General features: G+C 43.0%; 1 protein-coding gene across 4 annotated transcripts in view; it reads right to left on the bottom strand.

Annotated features, from left to right (window-relative positions):
* Positions 1 to 13,329, bottom strand: part of DHX35 (DEAH-box helicase 35) — a 44,089-nt gene extending 30,760 nt beyond the window's left edge. For 3 of the 4 annotated variants that reach the window (XM_077929251.1, XM_077929253.1, XM_028734995.2), the window contains exons 1-4: positions 9,179 to 9,328; positions 1,300 to 1,433; positions 839 to 931; positions 39 to 116 (exon numbers count right to left, since the gene is read on the bottom strand). In XM_077929251.1, the coding sequence (XP_077785377.1) occupies positions 39 to 116; positions 839 to 931; positions 1,300 to 1,433; positions 9,179 to 9,218 (345 nt within the window). In that variant the 5' untranslated portion in view covers positions 9,219 to 9,328. Of the gene's footprint in view, positions 1 to 38; positions 117 to 838; positions 932 to 1,299; positions 1,434 to 9,178; positions 9,329 to 13,310 lie in introns of those variants that run through there. The other variant, XM_077929252.1, reaches the window with a different exon arrangement.
* Positions 13,330 to 13,512: the final 183 nt, after the last annotated feature.

Below are 13,512 nucleotides of genomic sequence, written 5' to 3'. Positions count from 1 at the left end.
TAATACGTAGACAAATAGTTTGAACTGGAGGCACTCACTGAAACACAAGCAACTCTCCGGGGTTGTGTTACTCCCACCACTCTCCCTTCGGCAGTCCAGCCAGCTTCTGTTAGATACTGTAATGAGGAAACAAAGTTATTAACATAGATGGTATAAAAATTCTAAGTTAAATAGTTGCACTAGCGGAAGCCGGTGCAACAATTCCTGTTAGCACAAGGAACCTTCCTGCCTCTCCTTTCTATCTAAGTTCACAGCCTGGGGCCAGGGTACCTGAAGGATCACCTGTCTCCACATGTTCCTGTTGTTCACTATGATCCTCATAAGAGTTTCACAAGTTCTCCTACTATCTAGGGCATTGTGAGGGGTTTTAAGGGGGGGGCAGTCAGTGGTGGTGCCCCAGTTTTGGAATGCCTTCCTCAGAGAGACTTTTCAGGCACATAATGAAGACATCATATTATCTCATAACTTTTTTATTTCATTTGATCCATTTTGTAGATGCTGTATTGCACCCAACGCTGTCCATGCTAAGAGGCTCATGCAACAGGACTTCAAACTTCTTCATCTCTCCTCTGCAGCCTTCTAGGTGCCCTCAAAATCTGCTTTAGCACTAGGGAACCCTCCAGAGAAAATATGGACAGCATGCAGGAGAAAGAAAGGTGAAGTCCCATTGTTAGAGCAGAAGTCCATTTATACAATGTTGGACTCTGTTCTTTGCATTTATGCTGCTTTTATATATTCTTCTGCTTTTATTGTACTTGCAAACTACCCTCTGTACTGGATTGAAGGGTAAGAGTATAAATTCCTACAGATGAAGAAAAACGAATCATTTCATACTCACTTGAGGAATCTGAGTGCTTTTCCCACATCCTGTTTCTCCAACAATCACCAATGTCTGATAATTTTCTACCAGATAAAGGATGTGATTTCTAAGCTGAAAGAAAAATAGATATTCAAATGTGATTTAGAATGGCTGAAGAAAACAAGTTCAAAACATCAACTGAGAGAAGTGTTTGCGCAAAAACAGCATAGATTACAACCTAGCACAAACTCCTTAAAACCCACTGAATCCAACATGTGCCTAAACTGATAGTGGGACGTGTGCATTTTCATCCACTCAGAGTTACTGTACAAAATAATTGAATGTTCTAAAAAATTATTTTGTCAGAGGAAATGCACATTCTATGTTGCAAATGCACTATCAGTTTTCATACTGCAAAACAAATGTAGAAGAAATGGTAAAATACCCAAAAGATAATGTGCACAATAATTCAATGCAAAGTACTTAAAAGAAATTGATACCTTAAAAACTGGTAGTTTTTGCCTCTGTTGTTCAATAGAAAGGGAAACATACGGATTATAGATCACTGAAACACTAGAGCTTTCGCCAGCGCTCTGCCTCTCCTCTGAAAGGCTGACACCAGGCCCTTCTGTCCCTGTATGACCAAATAAATAAATGTCACTACTAATAGGATGACAAGACTTTTAGACAAATGCAAAGAAAGTGGAAAATTAAGTTTATCAGAATTAACCTCTGTAGCTTTTGTAACATCCAAGGCTATCATGCAAGGGAGAATTACAAACCAGTGTGAATTCTAAGATATTCAAAATTTGTTTAAACCACTAGACATAGCTTGCATGTGGCCCTTAGCCAGTCTCAGTACAGCACACCAAGCCCCAGGAAGTCCCACCCACCTTTCCCCACTGCCCAGCTGATCTTCCATGGGGAGGATTGAGTATCTATACATAACCAGTGTGTGTCTGTGTGGGCAATGCAAGGCCTATAAAACCTTGTCCCCATTTTTATGTAAACAAGTTTTACCGAGTTAAATAGAGCCTTCCAAAACTGTCACTCTATGTGGGTGGTATTGGCTGTCAGCTGGGTACTTGTGATATAGAATCCTCCATGAAGTTTTAAATTTATTTTTCTGTCGAAAACTTCGCTGGACTGGTCATGTTGTGAGGATGCCTGATGATCGTCTTCCAAAGCAACTACTCTATTCCAAACTTAAAAATGGAAAGCGTAATGCTGTTGGTCAACAAAAAAGGTTGAAAGACTGTCTCAAGGCAAATCTTAAAAAATGTAGTATAAACACTGACAACTAGGAAACACTGGCCTGTGAGCGCTCCAGTTGGAGAACAGCCTTTACCAAAGGTGTCATGGGCTTTGAAGACACTCAAACTCAGGACGCAAGGGAGAAACGTGCTAGGAGGAAGGCACACTTGGCAAACCCACACCGTGATCAACTCCTGTCCGGAAACCAATGTCCCCACTGTGGAAGGACGTGTGGATCCAGAATTGGCCTCCACCATCACTTACGGACTCATTGTTAAAACCGTGTTTATGGAAGACAATCTTACTCGGCTACGAGTGATCGCCAAAGAAGAAGAAGAAGAACGTAGAATCATAACTTCCATTGCAAAGGATCCAGGTGTCTACTCCATTGAACAGAAAAATCTGGAACTTAGGTCTGGGAGTCTGCCGCTGGCAGCCATCCAGCTCCAAGGTAGTTATGAAGCTGGAACAATCCACGGGAAAGGATATCACACCATATAAATATTGCCAAGTAACGTGTCGGTTAAGGCCCTTAACAGCTGTAATTTCCTGACATTTTGGAGATTGAGTGAACATGGAGAGCTCTTAAACACGACATGTTAAACCAAAAGGTTTTAGTTATTTGAATTTGGGTGCATTCTGAGAAGGCTTTTCCTACAACTCTCTCATCAGGCAAACTTAAAATTGAAAATGAGAAACTGGTGAGAAAAGGGAAGAAATACCCACATTAAAAAGAAGCGAGACACCATTTAGAACAGCAGGATTGCCTATTGGGACCAATTTAATAATTGAAATAAGGTTAGAAAAACGTGTTCCAACATTTTCCTAATCATGCCCCTGTGTCTTTAATGGGGCTGCCACTGTTTGTAACAACTAGTGTATTCAGTGACATTAGCAGGGGGTCATGCTGGTTCTCATAGCGTACAATCACCCCAGCTAATTTCTATGGCTGTTAAAATCTCAGAAGTGACTGGGGGGTTTCTAGGTAAGTTGGCAAGCCTTTATTTAAAAGCTTGCAAAATAAAAAAGGAGAAAATTCAGCACATGTCATTTTCTAACTATAAGACACAGAACTTCCCCACTCCCTCATTTCTCTTTATTAATGATGGAATGCAGTTCACCACAGTCTAACAAATTATGCATTTATTTATGAGTAAGCCCTACTGATATCACTAATGATTACTTTTGAGTAGGCATGCACAGAAGCCAACTGCAAGGCCCAATCCTAAATGCATTCATTGAATAGGGACCTGAAGACAGCAATTCTATGTACGTTTATTAAGAAATAATTTCACTGAATCCAGTATGGCTTAGCTCCTTAAGAAGTGTGCCGAGGATGACAGAGCCTGCTCAACTCAGAAGGACTTATCACGCATATAGGATGCATGTTTCAACATGTTTTATCTTTTCGAAGGCTCACTTAATAATGCCCGCAACAACTACAAACAAACTACAAACAAACATTTAGTCAGAAATAAATTTACCTTTCAAAACCATATCATTAATCCTTGTGGATTTGCTGCAGATTACTAAAGAGCTACTGACAGCTGTAAGTGCTGAATCATGCAACTGATGTTCCAAGGAGAAAACAACACCCCCATCATTATGGATATGCATAATTTGCAGTTTTCCCTACGCAAGTTCATTGAGATGCCCTTCAGTTTGTAGGAGCTATGCCATATGGTTGCAGAACACAATAAATGAAAACCTCTAATTATGCCAGGCTGACTTAGGCCCAGTCAGGATACATTTCCAGGATGGTATGAGCAGTACTCAAGTAGTATGTGTGTGTATATATCTTTGCAATCACAATTTTGAAGATCCCCATGCACCAAGTTTTTTCCAAAACTTGGTTTTCCTGACATATTTGTCCATATGCATGGGGTGGTATTTGACTAGGTTTATTCACAGTACTCCTACTGAATTAATGAACATGACTTGTTGTTGTTTAGTCGTGTCCGACTTTTCGTGACCCCATGGACCAGAGCATGCCAGGCACTCCTGTTTTCCATTGCCTCCCGCATAACGTGACTAAATTAGGTCAATTAATTTCAGTGGGTCTTCTCTTGAGTAAAAGTGTTTTCTGTTAGTATAAACATGTATGTCTGGTTACATACATATGTGTGGTTATGTATGTCATGATGGTCAAGTTGTTATTTTGTAGAGTAGCACTGTTTATCATTCACGGGCTTCTCAGTAGTTGGTTAGTTTACAGCCCAACCTTCTACTTCATTAAGCTCAGATGTGATGGTGACTTTTAGTTCTAGGAAACTTCAAAGATTTCGTCCATTTGTCAAAAGTAGTTCAGAACTGCACAGCCATAATGACAAGCATGAAACTTTCCTCACTATGCATCAGCATCCGAACACATTTGGTAGCCAATATGCTTCAATTGGCTGTTCTTCGTGATGTTTTGGACAAACTGAAGATCATCTCCGGGTGATTTCTTATTCAAGGACAAATCATTGCCATGGCTTGTTTTTGACTCAACTGTGCAGCACTAAATGGTCCCAAAGAAACCAGCACTCCTCAAACAAACTTGAGAAAGGTATCAACATGGGGACAATACAGGCATAATGCAGAATTCAACACTTGTCCTGCTAATGGACCCATTGAAGTTAATAAACGTGACAACCTTTGGTTTTATCAATTTCAATGGGTCACTGAGGAGGGCTTAATTGTATACAACTCATAAATGATAGCTAATGTTTCACATTCATTATACATCTGCCACCATATTCTAAAGGTAAAGGTACCCCTGCCCGTATGGGCCAGTCTTGACAGACTCTAGGGTTGTGCGCCCATCTCACTCAAGAGGCCGAAGGCCAGCGCTGTCCGGAGACACTTCCGGGTCACGTGGCCAGCGTGACAAAGCTGCATCTGGTGAGCCAGCGCAGCACACGGAAATGCCGTTTACCTTCCCGCCAGTAAGCGGTCCCTATTTATCTACTTGCACCCGGGGGTGCTTTCAAACTGCTAGGTTGGCAGGCGCTGGGACCGAGCAGCGGGAGCGCACCCTGCCGCGGGGAATTGAACCGCCGACCTTTCGATCGGCAAGCCCTAGGCGCTGAGGCTTTTACCCACAGCACCACCCGCGTCCCCGCCACCATATTCTACAGGTACACAAAAAATGAATTCAGGCAATAACGAAGTAATTGGTCACTTCCAAATTATTCCTGCAGAGGCAATAAGAGCCATTACATCCCGGCCTGTTTCTCGTCAGTTCCAATTAAAAATATCTGAGAGTTCAAGCACAATCTTTGTTAAAACTTGGCTCATGCTGGTGATCAATAGAAGCAACACAATGTCCAAAGATGTATCATAAATATATATGGCATGAATCATGTACGTCACTTCTGCAAATGCAATGTTCTTGTCAGTAGCTAACAAAAGAATTGGTAGAACCTAAAATCCAATCAAATTATAGTTTCTATGGCAGTCAAGGTCATAAGAGTTATAAGGTTTAATTTGCAACATTGCCTGTGGTAAATAAACGGCAGTATAATACTTAACAAAAAATAGTTTCAGATTAAATTTACCATCCAGTATGCTCAAAAGAACCAGTTTCAAAAAGCAGCAGTAATTTCCTCAATGCCAATCAATATGTGTAGATAAAATTACCAAGCATATAGAAGAGCAGGTCTTGCTGGAGCAAGACTGACTAGCATCTGACTAACCTTTCTGACTGTGTCAGTGAGCATGTAGATAGGGGAAATCTGGAAAAATATTGTGTACTTGAACTTTCAAAAAACTTTTGGTGAAGTCCCTCACCAATGACTCCTGAATAAATTTGCAATCACGTAATATGAGGCAAGAAATCCGCTTTATGAATCAGCAACAGGTTAGAGAACAGAAAACAAGAATAGGAAGAAACATCCAATTCTTATGCTAGGGATCTTTAGGAAAGGAACTGAAAACAAATCTGTTAGTATCACACTGCCTTCATACAGATATATGGTTGACTACCCTAGAAATATTACAGTGGTACCTCGGGTTAAGAACTTAATTTGTTCTGGAGGTCCGTTCTTAACCTGAAACTGTTCTTAACCTGAGGTACCACTTTAGCTAATGGGGCCTCCCGCTGCAGCCGCGCCGCCGACACACAATTTCTGTTCTTATCCTGAAGCAAAGTTCTTAACCCGAGGTACTATTTCTGGGTTAGCGGAGTCTGTAACCTGAAGCGTCTGTAACCCGAGGTACCACTGTATTTACATTTCCGGTTGCTATTCCCAAAAAAAGGATATTAAACAGAAAAGGGTGCTGAAAAGAGTAAAAAAAAACAGTGCTGGAGCAACTCCCGGATGAAGACAGATTTTTTTTAAGGTTAGACAGAAGGTGAGTAAAGGTCACGGTAAAATTAGGCAAGGTCTGGTGAAGGTTTTCTCCCTCTTCCATAATACTAGAATTTGGGGACATCCAATGAAGCTGAATGTTGATTTAGGACAGTCATAGGACAGTAGTTGCCTTAAGTTTCCTAGCCTAGCTCGAAGATCAATCCTATCAGAGGCAGTTTTAGGGTGCGGCGCCACAACAATGCTGCAGAACGGAGCGCAAGTGAGGGCACCAAATTTCAGCATCACAGAGGGCAGCGCTGAAATTTGAGAGCCCACTGATCCTCTGCATGTTGATTCAGAAAAGAGACCCACTAAGTAGGGACGCGGGTGGCGCTGTGGGTAAAACCTCAGTGCCTAGGACTTTCCGATCATATGGTCGGCGGTTCGAATCCCCGCGGCGGGGTGAGCTCCCGTCTTTCGGTCCCAGCTCCTGCCCACCTAGCAGTTCGAAAGCACCCCTAAGTGCAAGTAGATAAATAGGTACCGCTTTATAGCGGGAAGGTAACCAGCGTTTCCGTGTGCTGCGCTGGTGCAGGCTCGCCAGAGCAGCTTCGTCACGCTGGCCACGTGACCCGGAAGTGTCTCCAGACAGCACTGGGCCCCGGCCTCTTAAGTGAGATGGGCGCACAACCCTAGAGTCGGACACGACTGGCCCGTACGGGCAGGGGTACCTTTACTAAGTTCAATTGAGCTCCCTCTCAGGTGCGTATAAATAAGATTGCAATGACTTGACTTCAACAATTTCACATATACCCAAAACAAACATTTACATAACAATAACAGTGCAATCATATGCATTTTTACTCAGCAGTAAATTTAAATGTGTTCAGTTGGCCTTACTCCCATGTAAGTGTGTATAGGATTGCAGCCTAAAGGCTATTATTTATATTTGTTCTACCAAAGTGGAAGCATAACACTCCCAATTACTTACACTCCTGTGCAGCCCTTTCTTTATGATAGAAACAGTCCAAACAAAAACATGTACTAACTTCTGACTAGGCACAAAGAAATATACACTAAAAGAAACTATTACTACAAACACTGTTCTTGAATTTTTGGGCAGGTTAGCTCCAGACCCCAAAGTGAGCAATACTCTAATTTAAATAAATATTAATAGGCCTATAAAATTTCATCCACGCAGTGAAACACTGTCTGCTAATTATCCTTCACGCCAGGACAATCATCTCAAGAGCATCATGCATATATCAAAGAGGTAGCAATGCAGATTGCTTAGCACTGCAGAAACCCTTTACTGCTAAGTTTGTATTGTTTCATAAGCCATGAGCCAATGAGGACGGTATCTAATTTCACCAGATGAAAATGTTGACCTTGTTGCTTTTTCAGTCACACACAAGCTTTTCCTAATATTTCACAGATGTCCCTTATTTTCACATTTTGCCCTTTTAGTAATGTACAGAGATCAATATGGAAACATTCCATATTATTATTACAGCTCTGTGCAACAAATTACATATATGGTTTAAACTTCTCCCATTTGTTTGAACCACTGCGTTAGCACTAGATAACATCTGTTGAAACAAGCATTCTTTCATTTGATAAACTGCAGGCAGAAAAGATGCAAATCCAATCACTGCTAGGTTTAAACTGAAAAAGTCCCATGGTTTATAATGCAGCTTTATTCCAAGTGGCAGGATAGAAGAATGACAATTAAATATAAGGATTGCAGTCTTGCCATATGTACATTTACCCCAAGGTAAATTCCACTGAGCAAAACGGAGTTCCTAATGAGCCTGGTTCGGAATGGGAACCCAGAATAAGGTTATTTGCCTATTAAGCTGAGTGTAGGCTCATTATGCTTCATTCATTCATTCATTCATTCATATTAAATTTCTATACCATGCTTCATCTGAGGATCACAGGGTAGTTAACACAAAAATATACTACATAGTAATAAACACGATTTCTACCCCCCCCCCCCCCGAGTTTAAAAGGATAGATTGTTTAATTAGCTAGGGAGAAGAGGAATGTTTTTGCCTTATTATAACATACGATGGGGGGCAGGGGTTCAAAGCGGTTTTGAGTACCTATTAACAGGTAGCAGTGAAACTGAAAGAGGACTCCAACACAGACCCTCCCCCTCACTGCAATATACTATACCTATCTAGTTATCTATCCAGTGCTTTTTTTCTTCTAAAATAAATAAATGGGGTACTCTCATTTTCTTACTCATATTGAAATAATGCCCCTCAATGAGGCCAAACTTAGATTCACAAAATGTTTAGGGGTATGCGTCCCCCTAGAAAAAAGCATTGTATCTATTTATCTCTATCTATATCCCACCAGGAAGCTGGGAGTAGCGCTATAAGCTCCGTTTACAGCACAGCTCACTCGAGCACCCGTTTTTTCAAACCAGCAGCAACAGCGTAAGGATGGCGCGGGTGAAGGTGCTCTCGAGCACGTGCAGAGTACCCCCTCTCACGCCGCCACGTTCCCAAGGAAGGACCGCTAAGTCCAAGGAGCCTCACACGCCTGCAGTGTTTTTATTTTGGTTTGTCCCACGAATACACGGCCTGGGGTGGCGGTGGGGAGATGGTTATCCACCCCCCAGACAATGCATCCTTTGCAGCGCCGGGGGAAAAGAGAAATAGGCTTCTCCTCCTCTCCGTCCTCCGCAAGGAAAGCGCCTCGCAACATCCCGGACCCCGCCCACCGAGCCCTCCAGCCGCGCGAAAAGGCGCTTCCTCCAAAACTTCCCCCAGCGGCCCCCCCCCCCCCACCCTCAGCTTCTTGCACTCCCATCCCCCCTTTCCCCAAGAGGTTCAGCCCTTACCCGGCTTCCAAAACTTCAGCGGACCGACGGGCGCCGCCATCTTGGGGTGAAAGGTCAAAAGGAAGCGAAGGAGCCCGCTCCGCAACAGCGCGGCCCCGGAGTGCGCGTCACGTGCCCGGGGAGGGCTTTGCTATTGGGTGCGGGGTTGCCATGGTTGCTTTAACTCTCAGGCTCGAGCTACCGCCGCCTCCTTCCCAGCCAGGCTGGCTGCGAGGGAGAGCGGGAGCTTTGCTTTTTTTGTACGGTGCTGCCTCATGAACAAATGCAAAGCCTTGCGTGGTATTTGCAGTCGGCCCTAATAAAAGCCCTGTCCTGTTGTGCAGTTCTGTATCCAAAATAATGGCTCAGGCGTCTCTGCCGCTTTGCTTCACTTGGCTTTGGTTGCATTTTGTCTTTTACTCCGTTGCGAAACCTGGCGAATTCCAAACGGGCTCTCTGCATCCCATAAGGAGCAGGAATCGCTTTATTTTGTCCTTTTCACCACCATTTGCGGCGCAGGAGTCCCGTGGCAGGCAGTTAAGACTAGCACGCCATGAGCGAGGCACCCAAGAAGCTTGCCCTTCTTATTTATAATTTTAATAATAATTTTATTATTTGTACCCCGCCCATCTGTCTGGGTTTGCCCAGCCACCTTGGGCGGCTCCCAACAGAATATTCAAAGCGCGATCAAACATTAAAAACTGCCCTAAACGGGATTTTTAGAGCCCTGAACCCGCTTCCCTCGCTGGAGGCTTCTCCCAAGTTTCCCACGTTGGCTAAGGATGGAGAGATGGATGGGCGTCCTCTGGATCAATCTGGGAGCGCTGAGTTCAAGTCGCTCCTCCTCATCCCACGTACAACCCACGCGTTCCTCACCCGGCACGTCTGAACTGGAAGCTGCGTCCCGTTTGACAGGTCCCTTGGGTCGCAGCCCGAGGCGCCTTCCCTCGCTGGCACCCGGAGGTGGAGAGGAACTGAGTCAGGCTGTGTTGGCCGAGCGACGCCACCAGCTTCAGACAAGACCAGGGCGGGATTTAGGTTTGATGAGGCCCTAAGCTACTGAAGGTAATGGGGCGCTTTATATGTCCATCTGTCCTTCGTCAACAACAAATTGTTGCTGTTTCTTTGTGTTGAATATATGCTATATGGTAATTTATGGATCTAATAGGTATCTAAAGCCATTTGCACGTAACAAAATACATATTTCATCAAAGCTTGCTTTTTATCTTACATTTTGGAAATGTACATCAAGTATTTTTTCCCTTTAAAAATTTTTTTCGGGGGGGGGGGGGGACAAGAGAGTGCGGCCCTAAGCTACAGCTTGTTTAGTTTATACGTAAATCTGGTACTGGACAAGACAGAGGGGTTGGGCAACACAAGCTCACTGTTCGGGGAAAGTGCTTTATCTGCAGTCAAGTCCATTGATCCATCAAGATTAGTATCACCGACCCTGGCTGGCAGCAGCCCTCTAGGGTAAGGTTACCAGATTTTTTCCAGTGAATCTGGGGACACTTTTCAACTTCAATGGATTTTGTATGGGGACTGGTGTGTAAATCTGGGGACGTCTGGTAACCTTACTCTGGGGTTTCAGCCAGGGACATGTCTTGCCCTACCAGAAGATGCCAAGATTCAAACCTGGGGCTTTCTGCCAGAATGGTGGATGCTACTGCAGTATGGCCCTTCCCCCAGGCAGATGCGCTCAATAAGAGGTCCTTCTTGCAGTTGTGGGGATCAGAAATGGCGCTACAACTGGGCCTGTGTGGCCAAGTTCTCACAAGGTGAGGTTCAATCAGGGCTTCTTTTTTTCAGCTGGAGCTCAGCTCCAGCACCAAGTTCACAGTGAGCTCCAGCACCTCTTTTTCTAGAAAAAAAAACCCACTGGGTGCAACTTGTTCCTGGATGCAGCAATTTAGACAACACAAAGGAGATAACTGTACTTTTCTCATAAGAGAACATCTCCCAGCATGTGTAAAGCAAGCAAACATAGCAGAGGCCACTCTAGAATTGTTCACCGTAATATCTAGGCTTAATAACATAACAGCCTTACTGCATCAGGTCAAAGGGCCATTAAATTCAGCATTCTGTTCTCACCAAACTAAAGTAGGGCTTCATAAAAAAATAAAGTGCAACGGGATTGCTCCAGCTATGTATATGGGGGCGTGGTTTCAAACAGTTTCCCAGATTCTTACATTGCAAGCAACCACACCTCTGGTTACTTCCGCCGTGAATCAGGCATAAACTCACTGCAAATGAAAGGATAGCTAAAAAGGGCATTGACCAACATCCACTCAGCTCTGCAGCTTTCAACACTGAAATTTCATTTGAGAAGAGCAGATAGAAAGAGCAACCAGAATATGACATGCAGATTTGGAACCAGCATAAATCTAGCTACCATATTTTGGGGTTGCCTGTTCTCTAAGAATTTGGTGCCCTGAAGATATCATAGCCAAATTTTGCATAATGCTTCCTGAGATCAAGGAGATTTATCTATGTTTAGATACAGTTGAATGCCATTTTGAATCAAGATAGCAGCCAACCTTTCAAACCTGAATTGTTTTTTGTGGGTTTTTTTGCTTTCTTAGAATTCCCAAGCAACACTTCACACTAATAATAAACCAGAATGTGCTTAGTTTGCAAAATGCAATTCACTTTTCCTTATTTATTATCTAAAAGCTAGAATTTTGCTGCCGAACCCTCTGCATTCCATTCCAGTCAAATAAATGTGTTGCAATGTTCAGCTGGTTGTTCATTCAGTCAATTGCATTGGGCTCCATTTAGGAAATGAACTGTCATCAATCAATGGTGTTCACTTATAGACAAGAAATAAAACAGTGCAATCCTATGCTCGTGACTCAGAAGTCATACTAGGTCAATGAGACTTCGTCTCAAGCGTTTATGTATGCATAGGATTGCAGGCATGAATAGGATTACAGCCGAAGGCTAATGGAAAAGAATGTTCTAAGTTATTGGCATTTGAAAGGCAAACAAGATGTATCATGTCTCTCAGAACTAGTTACCACAGTACTATCCAGCAGTCTTAATTTTCTGTTTGTTATGTGTTGCTTGTAAGAGCTGGGAAAGATGGCCCTAGATCTAGTGGAGGAATACTATTGCAATAGAATAGGCACCACTTTTGAGAGAGAAACTGCATTCTGTGTGCTGCAATACCACAGGAGTACAGAATCCTGCAGAATGTGTTGGGGGCACTGGATAATTCAGCTTGTTGAGAATTGCAAGCTTCTAGCCCTTGTGCATGCAGAAATATGTTTGCATCATGTGTAAACTGCCTGCTGAGATCTCAAAACTAAAGGCTTAAAGAACCAGGCAGAGGGCCTTTTCAGTAGTGGCGCCTGCCCTGTGGAACACCCTCCCATCAGATGTCAAGGAAATAAACAACTATCTGACTTTCAGAAGACATCTGAAGGCAGCCCCGTTTAGGGAAGTTTTTAATGTTCGATGTTTTATTGTGTTTTTAATATCCTGTTGGAAGCCGCCCAAGGTGGCTGGGAAGGCCCGGCCAGATGGGCGGAATATAAGTAATAAATAATAATAAGTTGTTGTTGTTGTTGTTGTTGTTGTTGTTGTTGTTTTGTTATATAGTAGAATAAGATTTCCAGGGGATCAGTGTCCCATAAGAGTTTAAGGTCTTCTCCTTAACAAGCAGTGCCCAATTTATTGTTATTATTAATAAAACATATATCCCACCCTTTCTCCAAAGAAGCCCAGGCCAGCATGTGAGAAAACACAGTAAGAAAATGTGTCAATTGGCATACTTTAAATAAAAGGAACACTAAATTCTGAGCTGAGAATTTGTAGTCTCTTGGCAGAGATTATGTTGGGGGTTATTTTGGTGACTGAGTCTGCAATCCCAATCATGTTTACACAGAAGGAAATCTCACTGAATGCAGTGGAACTTACCACCAGGTAAGCAAGTTTAGGATTGCAGCCTTATGCTTTTGGAAATATAGAGTGTAAACAGTCCCCATTGTGACCTATATTGTAAGGAAGGCAAAACTGTCAGAGACCCAAAAGCCTCGTTCACCAGAGATAGCTTTCAAGCCTCTACTACCCGTAGCTGTTCTCTCCCAAAGTGCAGGTGCTGCCATACAAAAAGATCGATTTCTGACAAGTGCAGAACAGATGTTATACTTACTCATCAAAGAAGCTGGATGTACTGGAGATACATACAGATGTGGGCAGATCCCCTTAGAAACAAAGGACATATAGATTTCAAAGTTGTCTCTTTGCATTATCTGGATGGCCTTGTTCAGTGCATTTTTGAACAAAGTAAAATCTGCACAAAGTAATATTAAACTGAGCCACATCAGACTTTGCTTTCTTCTTTATTCTGAACT

This window comes from Podarcis muralis, chromosome 5 (genome assembly GCF_964188315.1).
Source record: "Podarcis muralis chromosome 5, rPodMur119.hap1.1, whole genome shotgun sequence".
Lineage (NCBI taxonomy): Eukaryota > Metazoa > Chordata > Lepidosauria > Squamata > Lacertidae > Podarcis > Podarcis muralis.
Note: the sequence above shows the minus strand (reverse complement) of the source record. Positions and strands in the feature narration are given on the sequence as shown.